Source organism: Macrosteles quadrilineatus, unplaced genomic scaffold (genome assembly GCF_028750875.1).
Source record: "Macrosteles quadrilineatus isolate MER2022 unplaced genomic scaffold, UCM_ALF_1.0 Scaffold_7__1_contigs__length_78375512, whole genome shotgun sequence".
NCBI lineage: Eukaryota > Metazoa > Arthropoda > Insecta > Hemiptera > Cicadellidae > Macrosteles > Macrosteles quadrilineatus.
In genome coordinates, this window is record NW_026542600.1 from 74,420,589 (window position 1) to 74,435,006 (window position 14,418).

At 37.4% G+C, this 14,418-nt stretch overlaps 1 protein-coding gene across 2 annotated transcripts; it reads left to right on the forward strand.

Annotated features, from left to right (window-relative positions):
- Positions 1-2,309: 2,309 nt before the first annotated feature.
- Positions 2,310-12,123, forward strand: LOC128998227 (methyl-CpG-binding domain protein 4-like). 2 transcript variants are annotated; one of them, XM_054424265.1, is made up of 4 exons: positions 2,310-2,744; positions 7,136-8,045; positions 8,626-8,775; positions 11,819-12,123. In XM_054424265.1, exons 2-4 carry the CDS (start codon positions 7,190-7,192, stop codon positions 11,998-12,000), a joined length of 1,188 nt encoding a protein of 395 aa, XP_054280240.1. In that variant the 5' UTR covers positions 2,310-2,744; positions 7,136-7,189; the 3' UTR covers positions 12,001-12,123. The 2 variants fall into 2 exon arrangements, with proteins under 2 accessions (XP_054280240.1, XP_054280241.1); XM_054424266.1 differs by lacking the exon at positions 2,310-2,744 and adding an exon at positions 6,194-6,214.
- The last annotated feature ends 2,295 nt before the right edge of the window (positions 12,124-14,418 follow it).

Below are 14,418 nucleotides of genomic sequence, written 5' to 3' on the forward strand. Positions count from 1 at the left end.
ACTTATGTCGCACCTCAAACCCCTGTTTCAACTGTTTCCCCTCAATTTCACTTCCTTGCATATTCCTATTGAAGACTTCTTCTTTGACCTCGTTTTCTGTTCTTCGTCGGCTTCTCAACTTTTAATCCCACATTCGCCAGAGATTTCTCTTTTGTCAGATTTTCTGTTCCTTCAATCTCTGCTTCAACGATTACTCCATTCCAGATGTTAAATATCCTTCTAATCTTTAATCCTATTTCCTGCGGTTTCACTAACCTCTTGAGGGTTCTGAGAACTCTGGCGCTCTCCTTTTTTTCAACTCCTTCCGGATAAGTTAGGTTGCTTACCAGGCGCACATCTTCTCTAGGACCTTTCCCAGATTCTTTAGTGCCATACTGCTAGATGCTGAACCTCCTGCCAGCTCTGATGCCACAACCCAGCTACTCATTCTTCTCTGCTTATTCTGATATCGTGCAAAGAACTCCTTTTCCGCTGCAATCCTATCCAAATCTGCATTTCATGCCTCCTCACTACTTGCCTTCTCCAGAAATCTTCTCTGTGTATTTGATGCTCTCTCGATACTATAAAATTAATAAATTAATCAACTTCTGCTAGAACAAATTCTAGCAATGAACACTTCCCAACAGTCAGCCTGCAACCTGAAACAAAAAAACAATATTATTCATGTCTTGGGTTTTTGACCCCGGTTCATGGGAGTCGTTTACCAATGACTCCATCATCGTCCACCAGACCATACCCTACAATTCACCAATCGGGATAAACCTTTTTGGACACCGAATGCCCACCCAACACAGTTGCAAGCACATCCTTATGCCTATGGCTCTTGAGTCAGTTTCCGACAACATTGGATTACCGCTTTCAGGTGGCAAGACAACTTAGGCCCGGTTCACACGAGCAACTTATCTAGCCGACTAGGTTGTGATTAGGTAAACCCGACTGGGTAGCGGACCACAGGATACACCGGTTCACACGAGCGACATGTCCACGGACTAGATGAAAATATCGATACCAAAACTACTCAGATCCATCACTGGTGCACAATGAGAACAAAGGGAAGAATGTGAGCTGCAGCGCGACTACCCGATCGCTCGTCGTGTGAACGCTCCCATATTAAGGCTACGTGTACTGCTACGCCGCTAGATCAGGTGACTGGGTAGCTGCCATGAGTGACTGGGAAGCAGGGCCCGACTATATTTTGGGACACCAAGCTCGAACGTGGCTGGCTAGTCGTCGCCCTACACTCGTGTGAACGGCTCCATTTGATCCTGTGGTCCACTACCCAGTCGGGCTTACTTAGTCACAGCCTAGTCGGCTAGATAAGTCGCTCGTGTGAACTGGGCCTTACTACGAGTGGCCCCCACTGCTGTCAATTTCACAGCAGTGGCTACCATAAAGCTTAGGTCCAAGCATCCCCATTAAGCGTCTCCCGATCAGAGTGCAGGAGGAAGGCTGGCTCACAGGCTGAAGATGGACCAGTTTAGATTCAGGGCCATTTGCTATGGGTAAGCCATTACGTTCCTGGACACCCAATCCGCCTCCGTGTTTCTCAAAGAACCTTCACCAAGGAAGGCTTCAGTAACCAAAAGTTAATAAAACTACCCCACACTATACAGTTTTAACGAGCTTTCCACGCAAGGATTTTGTCCAGAAAACAGCTGTTTACCGCCAGCTTAATCAAATGGGGTTTCATTACGTACTACTGTACTGTAATGAGTTTTTACCGTACACCAACGAGTTGATTATACTGTATTATATTTGGCTATGGGTGGTTAGAAACAAAAAACATAAAATCTGGTTATGAATAGGCTAGTTATTAATTTTTAGTCCTTTAGTCGGTAGGAATACATAAGGATTTGTCTTGTTGTTAAGTTTGCTTAGAGTAAATATCGTACGTCACTCGTCTAAATTAAACGCAATTCCTTTCTCCTTTACCGGTCTCATATGGTGATCCCGCACTCGACTTCGTTCATTGTGATATGAAACCACTAATACTAAAATGGACAAGGAGAAGGAATGGAACTGGAAAGTGTGAACGCCATGAAATCGTGACACCGAGCTACGTCATGGAGCGTCCCTTGAGCCTTGTCGGAACTCGACCAACCAATAGAATTGTGCGTCACGGACCGTCCCGTGAGCCTTGCACAAACCGTTCTCGTGGCGGGTCCACTGACAGTAATGTCAAACTCAAACTTATTACTCAACTCAAACCGAAACCAATCTACTCCAAGATAGAGCAGAAAACGTTACAATGAGAATGACATTGCGCTGTTTTTTTAATTCAAAACAGCTGTTTGGTATTTGTTTTGAATGTTGAACCAATTTAGTTGTAGGTGAAAATAAACATAAAATTAATTTCGTATTTTCGTGTAAGACCTACTTTGATAAAAACTAATAGGATAATTTAAGACTTTCATTCACTGTTTATGTGGCTTTAGAAACCGTGACCTAAAAGTAATAGACCTAGTAAGAATGAAGCTATAACAACCTCTTTACTCTCCTCTACCAATTTTTAGGCTATGTCCGTAGAATATTGCAATTGCACACAACACCAACTCGCAGTTAAAATTAGATGTCTTAACAAACCATGTTCATCTTTCAAAACAAGATTATTGACAATAAATATTACAGTGAATGTAACTTCTGGAAAAAATCCAATGATGACAGAAAAGACATGTGATTAAAATAGGTTGGGCTTTATGTAGGTTCATGATCGCAGCGAGTCCTTTGGTGTTATTTTATATTAGGTAAGTTAAAGTTTAGGTTGCATTGAACCGACTTACAAATTTATGCTACCTACCAATTAACATCTTACATCCGGCGTCTTCTCCGCGATCAGCCGATCGGGGAATCGTCAATTTTCATATGCAGCAGGGTCTTCTTTCTTCAGGAGGTGAGCCGTGAGAAAGTGTGGTCAGACACAATGTCTGAGATGTTGTAGTAGGGCCTATCAGTAAGGTATTGTTTGAGTTTTTCGTTGGTTTGGTGGTAGATTTTTTAAGTTTTGAGGCAATAGATTGAAGAAAACGGAGCCTGAATAGGTTAGGGTTTTCTTGAATTTTTTATATCTATGCTGCGGTAGGTAAATGTTGTGTTTGTTGCAGCTTTGGGTATTGTTGTCTGGCCAGGATTATGGTATCATAGATAAGTTACTGAGGGAATAGACAGTGAGGAGTTTATGCTGGTTAAAAAAAGATTTGCAGTGCTCCGAGGGTTTGAGGTGCAGTATCGTTCTCAGTGTCCTTTTTGTTGAACCAGGATGCGGTCCATGTTCTTTGCTTGAGTGGATCCCCAGGCAACAATTCCATACCGCAGATAGGAAGAAAATAGTGAGTGGTGTCCCTGAATTGCAGTATTTTCATCAGTTGCTCTAATTCTTCTAATTATGTGGTGAGCTGTAACTAATTTTTATGATTGAGTGACTCTGGTAGGCTGTTTATAAAGCCTAAATCAAAAAGTACAAGGGACCCAATATCGATCCTTGTGGGACTCCTTTCACTGTTTTCCTTAAGGATCATTTAACGCTTCCAAATGTGTTGTGCTGCTGATAGCCTAAGTTTAATTCAACAAATTGCTGCCTGTCATCAAGATAATTTTTTATCCAATTCAGGGCTAGGACCCGTGATATTGAACTGTCCAAGTTTCTGAAAAAATATTTCCCTGTTTAAATTTCTGAAGGTCCAAAAAGAGTGGTGGTGCGCAGCTCTTGTTTACCCACAAGTTATTAATGGTTTTGCATAAATGAGCTATTGTAGTGTTGGTACTACATGGCTATTTCTGAAACCGAGTTGGAATGGGGAAAGAATCTTTTTTTAAAGGTAAGCAGTTTATTGGTTATAAATTGTACGCCAAACAGTTTAGATATTGATTAGCTGGCGGATTTGAAATTGGTCTATAATTGTTAGGTTCATGTTTGTCACCCTTCTTATAGACTGGGTAGATTTTAGCTATATTTAATTTGTCAGGCACTGTGGCTTGTTGAATGGAGGTATTGATAATATGGTAAATAGGCCTTATCATGGTGGAAGTAAGACAGTTGTGCTACTGCGCATTGCAGCCGGGTGAAGGCGGTGTGGGGCGGGGTATTGTGATGTCATCTTGGGGGCAGACCGCCTCGCGACCATATCGAGCAGTGACACTGCTCTAATAAAATTGTAATTTTAAATAGTTGAAACCGAGAAAAAATCCTGAAACTTTGCATAGTCATGGATTATTGACATAGGATGCTTATGATTGAAATGTTATTAATTTATTTCAAATAAAAACCATTTAATCACCGAACAAACTTTAAACTTTTTTACACTAATACAAAAAAGTTAGTCGGCTACCAAAGCACATATTATTTGGTCAGGTTTGTCGGAAAAGTTTTAGGGAAAGGTTCTAATTTAACTGTAATATCGATTAGATTTTGATATAAGAATGACTTTCTTAGCTACGAAGAATTATATCAAGCGCAAGCTCAGCCGAGGCCGTCGTTTATTGGATAAAAAGGCCACGCATTTATTATCCAATACACTGTAGCTATATGTTATAAGGATGAACTTTGTATTATACATTTTCAATCATGTATTATACATTTTCAATCAAATATGTAATATTAACATGTGACAGATATAAGTTTTACATTAAAATGCGTTGCAACATCTTAGTTTTTATACAAATTAACTTTCTCTGTTACTTCGCTTTCTAGGGTTTATTCTTGAACACATTCTAGCACATTAATTGAAGTTGCTTCATGTTAGGTTTCTCAGATGTTTTGAAAACTTCACTCAAATGCTTTCCTAAAATATACAGTTGCCATCCTAAACGATATTTAAAATCCATCGCAGTTTGGTGATCTATAGAAATGCCAATTCCTCGGATGTAAGACAAGAAACTCTCTAGTATGTCTTGATTAAGTTTTTGAGTCATAATATATACTATATATTTTTTTTATTATGGTATTACAAGAGTGAAACAATTTTATATTTTAATAACGGAATGCTTGCTGATTATAAATACAATGTTTAATCACCAACAAATTCTAAACAGAGTACATATTTTAGGCTATATACTATGTTATACATTTCTTTGCGTTAAAGAGAATTTATTATTTAAACCATTATATGCAAACTTTGATTAACTTATAGTTAATCAATAACGATTTGCAACACTTTAAATGTTATTTGGCAACATTAACCCTATTAACCCTATAACTATTACGAAATAATCCGTATTCAAACAGGAAAAAAAACATACTGAAGTCAACAGAACTACAATTTTACACATAAAAATATAAATGCAGGAATAAAAATAACACCACTACTATGTTCATAAAATTACATTATTTGTTGGATGGCATGAATAATTCATCGCAACTGACTCGACTCGCAACGTGAGCTCCGATGACGCACTCATATAACTACGCATATCTCAGGAAAGGAAATAACGCCTCTAACAGTATATAGTAAAAAAAAGTCGAATATGAATCTTTGTCTAAAACCTTCCCCCCTGGACAGATACTTCTAACCAAATAGTACATGATTTGGTAGCTGACTAATTTTTTCATGTTTAGTTTTAGTTTTAGGAAAGGCCAAGTATAAAAATCTTTTTTTTTTACAACATGCATCGTCCACTTATAATTGATGTCCATGTCGAGTTTTATAATTTTTTCCCAATTCTTACTGTTCAAAATGTTGATTTTAATCAAACAGCGTCACACTGAGTTGTATATGCGCGCGAGGCGGTTTGACGTCACGTCGCTATGTGCAGAATGGTCTCAAACTCGTCCGGCTGAATAGCACACCTGTTTTACTTCCACCGTTGGCCTTATCACCTCATCCTTGCAGAACCCGTGAGTCTTCTCTGTAATATCATCAAATCCAGCAGAGTTTTTAGGCTTAGACCTAGAATAAAAATCTACCCAAATTTTGGGTAGACCCGAGCCTACCAGGCCTAACTTACCCTCTGGAGCTGCCCCTGCATACAATGTTTATGTCTAAATGCAAAGATTGCCAAATGCTTAACTTATGGTTGATCATAATCGTCCAGGCTGTATAGAATGGCTTACTAATTGGCCATGTCTTTAGGGCAGTGCTAATTTTGTTGTTGTTTTAAGGTTCTTTAGGTCTTGGGGCAAGCTGTTGTAGATCTTAAGAGCCATGGTCAGGAAAGCATTATTTTTTGTCTTTGAGAGCCTACAGAAGGAAAGATCCATTTCATGATTTCGCCTTGTCTGGTGCGTATGGACAGTGTTTCTAGTCTGATAATTTGGAATGTTTCTTTAACAATGTTGCACATAGCAGAATGAAGTGGCTTTAGACATTTTAGGCTTTTAATGAAAAGGGGTGATGAATGGATCACAGCAGTGACTCACTCACTTGAATATTTAATGAAAATGGTGCTTAAAAACACCACTATGAGTCGACAGTACTGTGGTAGCAAGTTAGATTCGGATACTGCATTAAACCAGTAGTAAAAACGTCACTACTATAATAGTCGGCAGCATGGTTGGAGCGAATCATACTCGGAATTGAATACTAAGTATTCGAATAAGGACTCGAGTCGTCCTTATTTTGAGTACAACAGACTCAAGTCAAATACTTGACTCGTCACATTATTAGCTATTATTAGTTTATTCTGCTCAATTTAAAACATGATTATTCAGTAAATTACCTTACTTTTCTGTTCTTATGGTAGCTCAATTTTTTTCTCCATGGAGTAGACTATAAAGTCCTAGTAGTTATTTATAGCTATAACTAACTTTTAGGAATTTATAAATGCTAGCCTATTTATTTTCCCTTGTGCCTCTATTATCCGAACCTAAAAAGATGCCAAACAACCATCAAAGTTTACTGACAATTAGGCTATACTTAAAATATTAATTCTTGCTATTAATTATAGCCTACATACCTCTGACCATACCATCACTTAACTTACCACCAAACAAATCAATCAAAATATATAATTTAATTTGTTTCCCAAAAAGTGTATGCCCTGCACCTGTTTTTTTTCTTTTATAAGAAATGTCTGTGACAATCCCTCAAGTGACATTACATTTTTTTTATATTAACTCAAGTGAATCATTCATCTTTTTATACTGAAATAATCTAAATAGATAATTTTGATACATCCTATATTGTGTGTATTTTTCTTTCAGCTAAGATTGCAAAATTTTAAAATTGAGGAAGAAATGCCGAATCAAAATTGAAATATGTACATGAATCACAAATCAGACCAGAAACAAGTTGAGTCACCAAATGCCTGGCATTCAACGGATGAAGAAAATATCCCATCAGAAGTAAAGAGAGAGAAAGAATGTAGTGAATACTTCTCTAAAGAGCCTGAACATAACAACATTAGGGAACCTCAAAAATTAGGAATTTCATCAATAAAATATTACAAAGATCTCCCTGAAAGTGGAAATCTAGAAAGTGATTCTCAAGTAATAATTAAAAGTATTGCAAGTCATTGTCTTTTTAAACATGACATTGATCCCAGTTCAAAAGATGAAATCCAAAAGGTTGATGAAAGTAACGAAAATGTCATATTAGATGTAAAAGAGGAGTCCATAAGTAATAACTCTTGTGATGAGAGTAAATATAAGTTTGCTACTTATGATTTTGAAAATAACAGCTTTAAGGAATCTCAAGAGCAAAAAATCTTAGAAACTAAATTTGAAGAACTCTCTGAACAAGTAAAAGTAGAAGACTTGAGCCAACTTAATGTGCTTTCCACCTATGATTCCCAAACTTCGAGTGATGCCAGCCAGTGTGCAGTTAAGAATGATTTTGATTTAAACTCGCAAAGTTCCAGTAATGAAATTGCCTCACCCCCAGCACCTTCCAAAGCAAAGCTGCGAAACACAAAACGCCGGGCAGGAATTCTTTATAAAAAACTTACGAGTACAAAATTAAGTAAAGTTACCAGTAAATATTTTAGCCAAGTTCATAACAACAATAAAAAACGCTGGATACCTCCAAGATCTCCTTATGCCCTTGTACAAGAAGATTTGTTTGATAATCCTTGGCAACTTCTCATAGCGACAGTATTTTTAACCAAAACGGCAGGTAAGAAGAATTTATTTGTTGATTATATGTTGTGGAAACACCAATAAATTTGATTCCCTATAAAACCTTTTGTATGGTCAGTCAAGCCACTCATTTAAAATGAAAGCTTTTTACATTATTAGCCCTCGGGGTTGAAGTAGATAATTATGATTTCTTACTTATTGTTATTTAAATTTTACAAAACAAAATTGTTTGCTCAGTTTTATGTACATTAGGATGATGTAGAGGTGCAGAGTAATAATAATTTGGAATCTCAAAAACAATTAAGCTGACAGATCAGTGTTCCTTGATAATAACAAATGTACTGTGCACTTCCTCTTCAGTGCTTTTCAATACAGTATGAATTCAAAAATAAAATAGTGTACATTTATGAATACAGTGTCATTTATGGCTACAAAGTATTTGAGAAATACTCAAATTTAAACTGTACGAAACTCTTCCATATTTGTATGTACACATTCCCTACCATACATCATATCCTCCATTTAATGGTCTTTTTAGCCCTGTAGTAAATGTGTTTAAGTATTCGAATCAAAAAGAATAGTTTTACTGCCTGTAAATGATGAGATGTTTGTTTCAGCAAAAAGAGCTCTGCCTCAGTTACACAAATTTTTAGCACGATATCCCCGACCAGAAGATATACTAAAAGCTAACTATGAAGATATTGATGAGTACTTTAAGCCATTAGGACTAACAACTACCAGAAGCCATGTCATCATGAGATTTACTGGTAATGTATAATAATCTCAGTAATGTAGCTTCTTGTTTTAAGGGTAGAAACACACAGAAGGTGGCGTGGCATGGGGCATCGGACAAGCGACCTAGCACATAGGGCTCTCCGGTTGGCATATACACCAAACTTCAACTACTTCAAAACTAATTTGGGCTGGACCCTCTTTGGGTTTTACAATTTTTTAATTAGCCAGCAATACATAACAATTGCATTGAAAACTATGTATTTTTGTTACTGTAAATGTCCATATATTGCTCCTGTGATCATGACAACACTGCAACCCTCTACTGTGAATACATTATTCTTATTACACAAAAAACCTAAAAGATAACCAACGGTACGCTGTTAATGAAAGGAATCTCAACCATAGACTATTGGTGATTATTTCGTTTTTCGGTTCTATACAAAAATAACATACAATTAATGGGTTTTTCCCAGCTATTAAAGTTTACACACTTTTACCTGTTTTCCTTGTCCAATGGGTTTAAATGCACTAGGCCTAGTCCTTTTCCTTCAACAGATTGTTTGAATTGTACTTAGACGTTCATTTTTATCAAACACTGGTTAGAACCACCCAAAACCATCTTCATTCAAATAAATGGTCTTGTAGTCAGTTTCTATAAGATTGCATGTACAGGGCCGGATCTAGGAACCGCAAAACCAGGGGGCCCAAAGAGCTCTATAATTTAAAATTATTGTAATGTATATAAACATAATTGAATAGGACGGTAAGTTCAGTTTTGACAGACAAATATTGTCAATATCAAAGCTTAGCTTAAGTTACAATTGAGTAAATTTAGACCTATTGATTTTACTCGTCAACAACTCAGGACCTCGCCGTAGACAGTTTAATCTGTGGTTTACTGTCACTTTCAGTCAGTCCAGTCAGCTCGTCAGCTGCAGTGCACGCTTCACAGATCCACTACAGTCCGATCGACGTGGACGTAGTGTCAACTTAGTCAACTATCAGTTGAGCTGAGCAATAAGTCTGTAGTACAGGCGGGACTTAAAATAACCTCTACGTTTAACAATATATCTAAAACGCATGATAGTTTGATTAATTCTCTTGTTCATAGTTGCAACTTTATTCCACTCAAAAATTAATATATGAACTGAAAAACCATGCTAAAATCAAAGATTTTAGCAGATTACATGTACAGAAAAGATTTCACATTTGACCAGGCCAAGCCCCCTTCAGAGCCCAGGGCCCCGGGGCTTTGGCCCCTCTGCCCCATCCTCTGGAACCATGATTTGTATGTAGGCCTATCTATCTTGAAAGTATAGTGTAAAAAGAAACTAAGTTTAAATTGAGTCGTTTGTTTATTATTTTACATTATTATTTATGCTTGAAATTCTTTATGTAAAACCTTTTACTTTTTTTGTACAATATGCATTTTATAATTTGTAAACCTATTTGAAAGGCTAAGAAATCCTATTGACATAAGAATAAAAAAGCTTTATTTGAAGTTTGCTGTTTTTTTTAGTTAATAAATTTACAAAATTACGCATTTTAACGAAAATGTTTTTTTTACAAACAGGATCAATATTTTATTTTTAAAATAGCGTTTTAAATTTAGTTTCAACTACTTATATTTTAAACATTTCCCTCCCCCTTCCGCAAATAAAGCCTCCCTGCTATTGATGCCAGCTCAAGGGGCCCTTGGAGGATTTTTGCAGGGGAGGGGCCCATATTTTGTAGATCCGGCCCTATGCATGTATGTCATCTGATGGCAGATAAGTGTCACTTTGATAAGTCCTGTAAACAATCACGAGAAACCCCATTTACCTTAACCCATTGGCATACCGAAATTGCCCTACCTGATTACACATAGTAATTCCTAATTTGTTTTATTTTAGTGATTTGCAACAACCCCTACAGTGGAACCTCAATAAATCAAATCCAAGGGGAACAGGGAAATTTCAAATTATCGAGTACTTTGAATAATACTGTTTGATTTACCAAGGTTCATCCTCCCCAAAATTTTATTTATAGAGGTTCAATTCAGTGCAAGAAATAAACATCAGGAAAATCAATTTCCTTCTAAATACGGTTGTTTTGTACGTCACAATGTGCATTGTATTGGAATGGATAGAAATGCAATTATAAAATTTAATTCTTTAAAATGGAAGAAGTATTAATACTGTTCAACTCCCGGTTAACCGGGATAAAGTAGAGATGGGTTGGTATTTCAGTAACCAGTATTTTATAGCTGTTACTCGGTGTAGTCAAAAGTGACCGTTACAAATCAGTATTACAGTATTTTTGTATCTGTTCTCGTACTGGTTTAAGAGCGCTGTTTGCTTGTGGTTGATTCTTAAACTACTCGAGTAAGCAAATAACCGATCCCAAATTGTCTGCTCTTCGTACATAACCTACCAAATCACAGTGTTTTAATTCAGCTCAGTTATTGTTATTATTTTATGTAGTTTTATTAAGCTATACACCTACTAAGCAAAGTTTAAGTTTTATGTGTACAAAGCCTATTCCTAGCTAGTTTGAGTTATCTGTTTAAGCTTATCTAACGTTCCTTTAAACACTGGTTGACTGGTTTGTAATAAGGATTAAGGGTTCGGAGATATACATATATATGTATACTGTATACACTCACAGTTCTGATATTTGTATCAATTACACTGTAGTTAACTACATAAAACACTAGTGGATCCACCTGCAACCTCATAGGTATTCTACTGTACTCTCGTATTTATTACTGACGACTTGCACTTATTTTTTAATGTCAGTATTTTTAGGGGAACTGTTACCCTGTAAATCAGTATTTTGACTCAGTACATCCAGTCCTCACCCTCACGCATATTGACCACTTTGATGAATAGGTTTCTGTGGAATTTACGTAAACAGGTTTGCCAGGAAATCTGGACTGCAGGGTTTATGGGGTGCCAAGTTTGCGAGACCCAACAATAGTAAATTCTGTCTAGTTGTTTAAGGTCTCAACTGCAAACAAAAAACTAAATTTGTGAAAATTTGTCTGTAATAATCGCTTTAATATATTTGTTAATTAATGTCTACAAATGGTTACAGTTGAGTTTCTGGAGAAAGACTGGACATACCCAAGAGAGCTCTACGGCATTGGCAAGTATGGAGATGACTCGTACAGAATGTTCTGCATTAACGAGTGGCGCCAGGTATCTCCAGACGACATCCCTCTAACCAAGTATCGTAACTGGTTACTAGAAAATGCTGAGCGTCTTGGACTGGACTAACCGAACAATTTTATCAAATGCTGTTATATGTGATCATTTTTGCGTTTATACACATTTTTTACCTTGTTAGCTTATTTTATTGTTTTACTGTTATTGTCTTATAATAAAACTGAACAGAACTTATTATTTCTCATGCACTTCACTCTAAAACCTCTTATAGGTATGTTTTTTTTACTGCATCAGTCTTACTAGTTACTAACAATACAGTATCTGACTTTGATGTTTCAGTTATGAATGTGACATAAAACACTCACAGACACAGACTAAAACACATGTTTGTTTAGTTGTTTTTAAGTGAAGAATTAAAATTGAATAGATCATTAATGTATTTGATACCTTTCCGTTCGTACTGTCATCATTCTTTTGAGAGAACTTTTCTTTACTAATTGATGTCAAATATATAAATAACTTTTGCTTTCTTAAACTTTGCACAATGGCTATTCAATGAAGTTCCAGTATCTCAACATCATACACAATTCTAAAAAAAATTAAAAACTTGTAAATGTGTTCAGTATTTTGTAAAAAAAAAAACAAAAAAACAGCTTTGCTGAAACTTATTGGCTGTTGAATTTAAATATAATGTAAGTAAGAGTCTGCATTTCAGTTATTAATGGTAGTACGACTAAGAATTAGCTAGAAGCAGTGTCTTATTTTTTGTGACACTATGCCATAGGACATCCCATAACATAAACACGAGTATAGGTCCTTTCTTATCACTTGAAAGAGTGCTAAATGAGCAGAGTTCTAAAAACTGTCAAATGATACCAGTGTTAAGGAGTTCTATAAGGTTATAGCTTTAAGGAATTAAAAGGGGACATACACATATTACATAACGCACTAAGGGGAAGGGGATGAGGTATGGCATAGCATTACGCTGCGTTACATTGGTGTGGGGGGGGGGGGTTGGCTCAACGTAACGCACACATTCCTCTTTAAAAATACAAAAATTGATATCTAAATCAGTTAATTGTATAAAAAGATACGTCCACGTTTGTCATGCTACCTTAATAACAGTAAAACTAAAAATAAATACAGAAAGTCTTTGGTTAATTTCTTCTTTGCTTTACAGCTTTGTTTTTGTAATTGTTTTCGAGTGTAAACAATTTATTATTTTTTATAAATAAAATTAGTTAAATTTTAATTGGGATAATTTATTTTGTTGTTTTGTTATATTATTAGTAACAATCTTGTTTGTTTGTTTGTATCAATTTTGATTTGATTAAAAAATGGTTACTAACAGGGTGTCTAGTAGTCGGGAAAATCGGGAAAGTCGGGAATTAGTATTGAATTCCAAAGTGGTCTTGAAAAGTCGGGATTTAGTCTTAAATTTAATTTCAAAGTCGGGAATTTTCATGATTTTGCCGCGATCGTCGTCTTGCGCCGCGTCTTGTAACCGCGAAAGCCAATGATGATGTCTACACAGCCTCGGGAAATGTTCACGATTTTGCCGCGATAGTGGACGACGACGATGACGTTTCCGAAACCGCGGGAGACGACGATGACCTTTCCGTGACCGCTGGGGAAGACGATAACGTTACCGTGACCGCGGGAGACGACGATAACGTTTCCGTACCCACGAGAGACGACGATGACGTTTCCGTGACCGCAGGAGATGACGACGACGTTTCCGTGGCCGCGGGAGATGACGTTGATGTTTACACGGGCGAGGGAAATGTTCTCATGATTTTGCCACGATCGCGGAGGACGACGATGACGTTTCCGTGACCGCGGGAGACGACGATGACGTTTCCGTGACCGCGGGAGACGACGATGACGTTTCCGTGACCGCATGAGACGACGATGACGTTTCCGTGACCGCGGGAGACGACGATGACGTTTCCGTGACCGCGGGAGACGACGATGACGTTTCCGTGACCGCGGGAGACGACGATGACGTTTCCGTGACCGCATGAGACGACGATGACGTTTCCGTGACCGCATGAGACGACGATGACGTTTCCGTGACCGCGGGAGACGACGATGACGTTTCCGAGACCGCGGGAGATGACGATGACGTTTCCGTGACCGCGGGAGACAACGATGATGTCTACACGGCCGCAGGAAATGTTCATGATTTTGCCGTAATCGCGGACGACGACGATAATGTTTCCGTGACCGCAGGAGATGACTGTGATGTCCAAACAGCCGCGGGAAATGTTCATGATTTTGCCGCGATCCCGGATGACGACGATGACGTTTCTGAGACCGCGGGAGACGACGGTGATGTATAAACAGCCGCGGGAAATGTTCATGATTTTTCCGCAATCGTGGATGACAACGATCACGTTTCTGTAACCGCTGCTGTCAATGATGATGTCTAAACGTAACGTACGGTACGCGAAAGATTTCATGATAAAAAAACAACCAAATTTTCTGGTTAGAATTTTTTATTGCTGCATTATTTCTTTACTTGAAAAC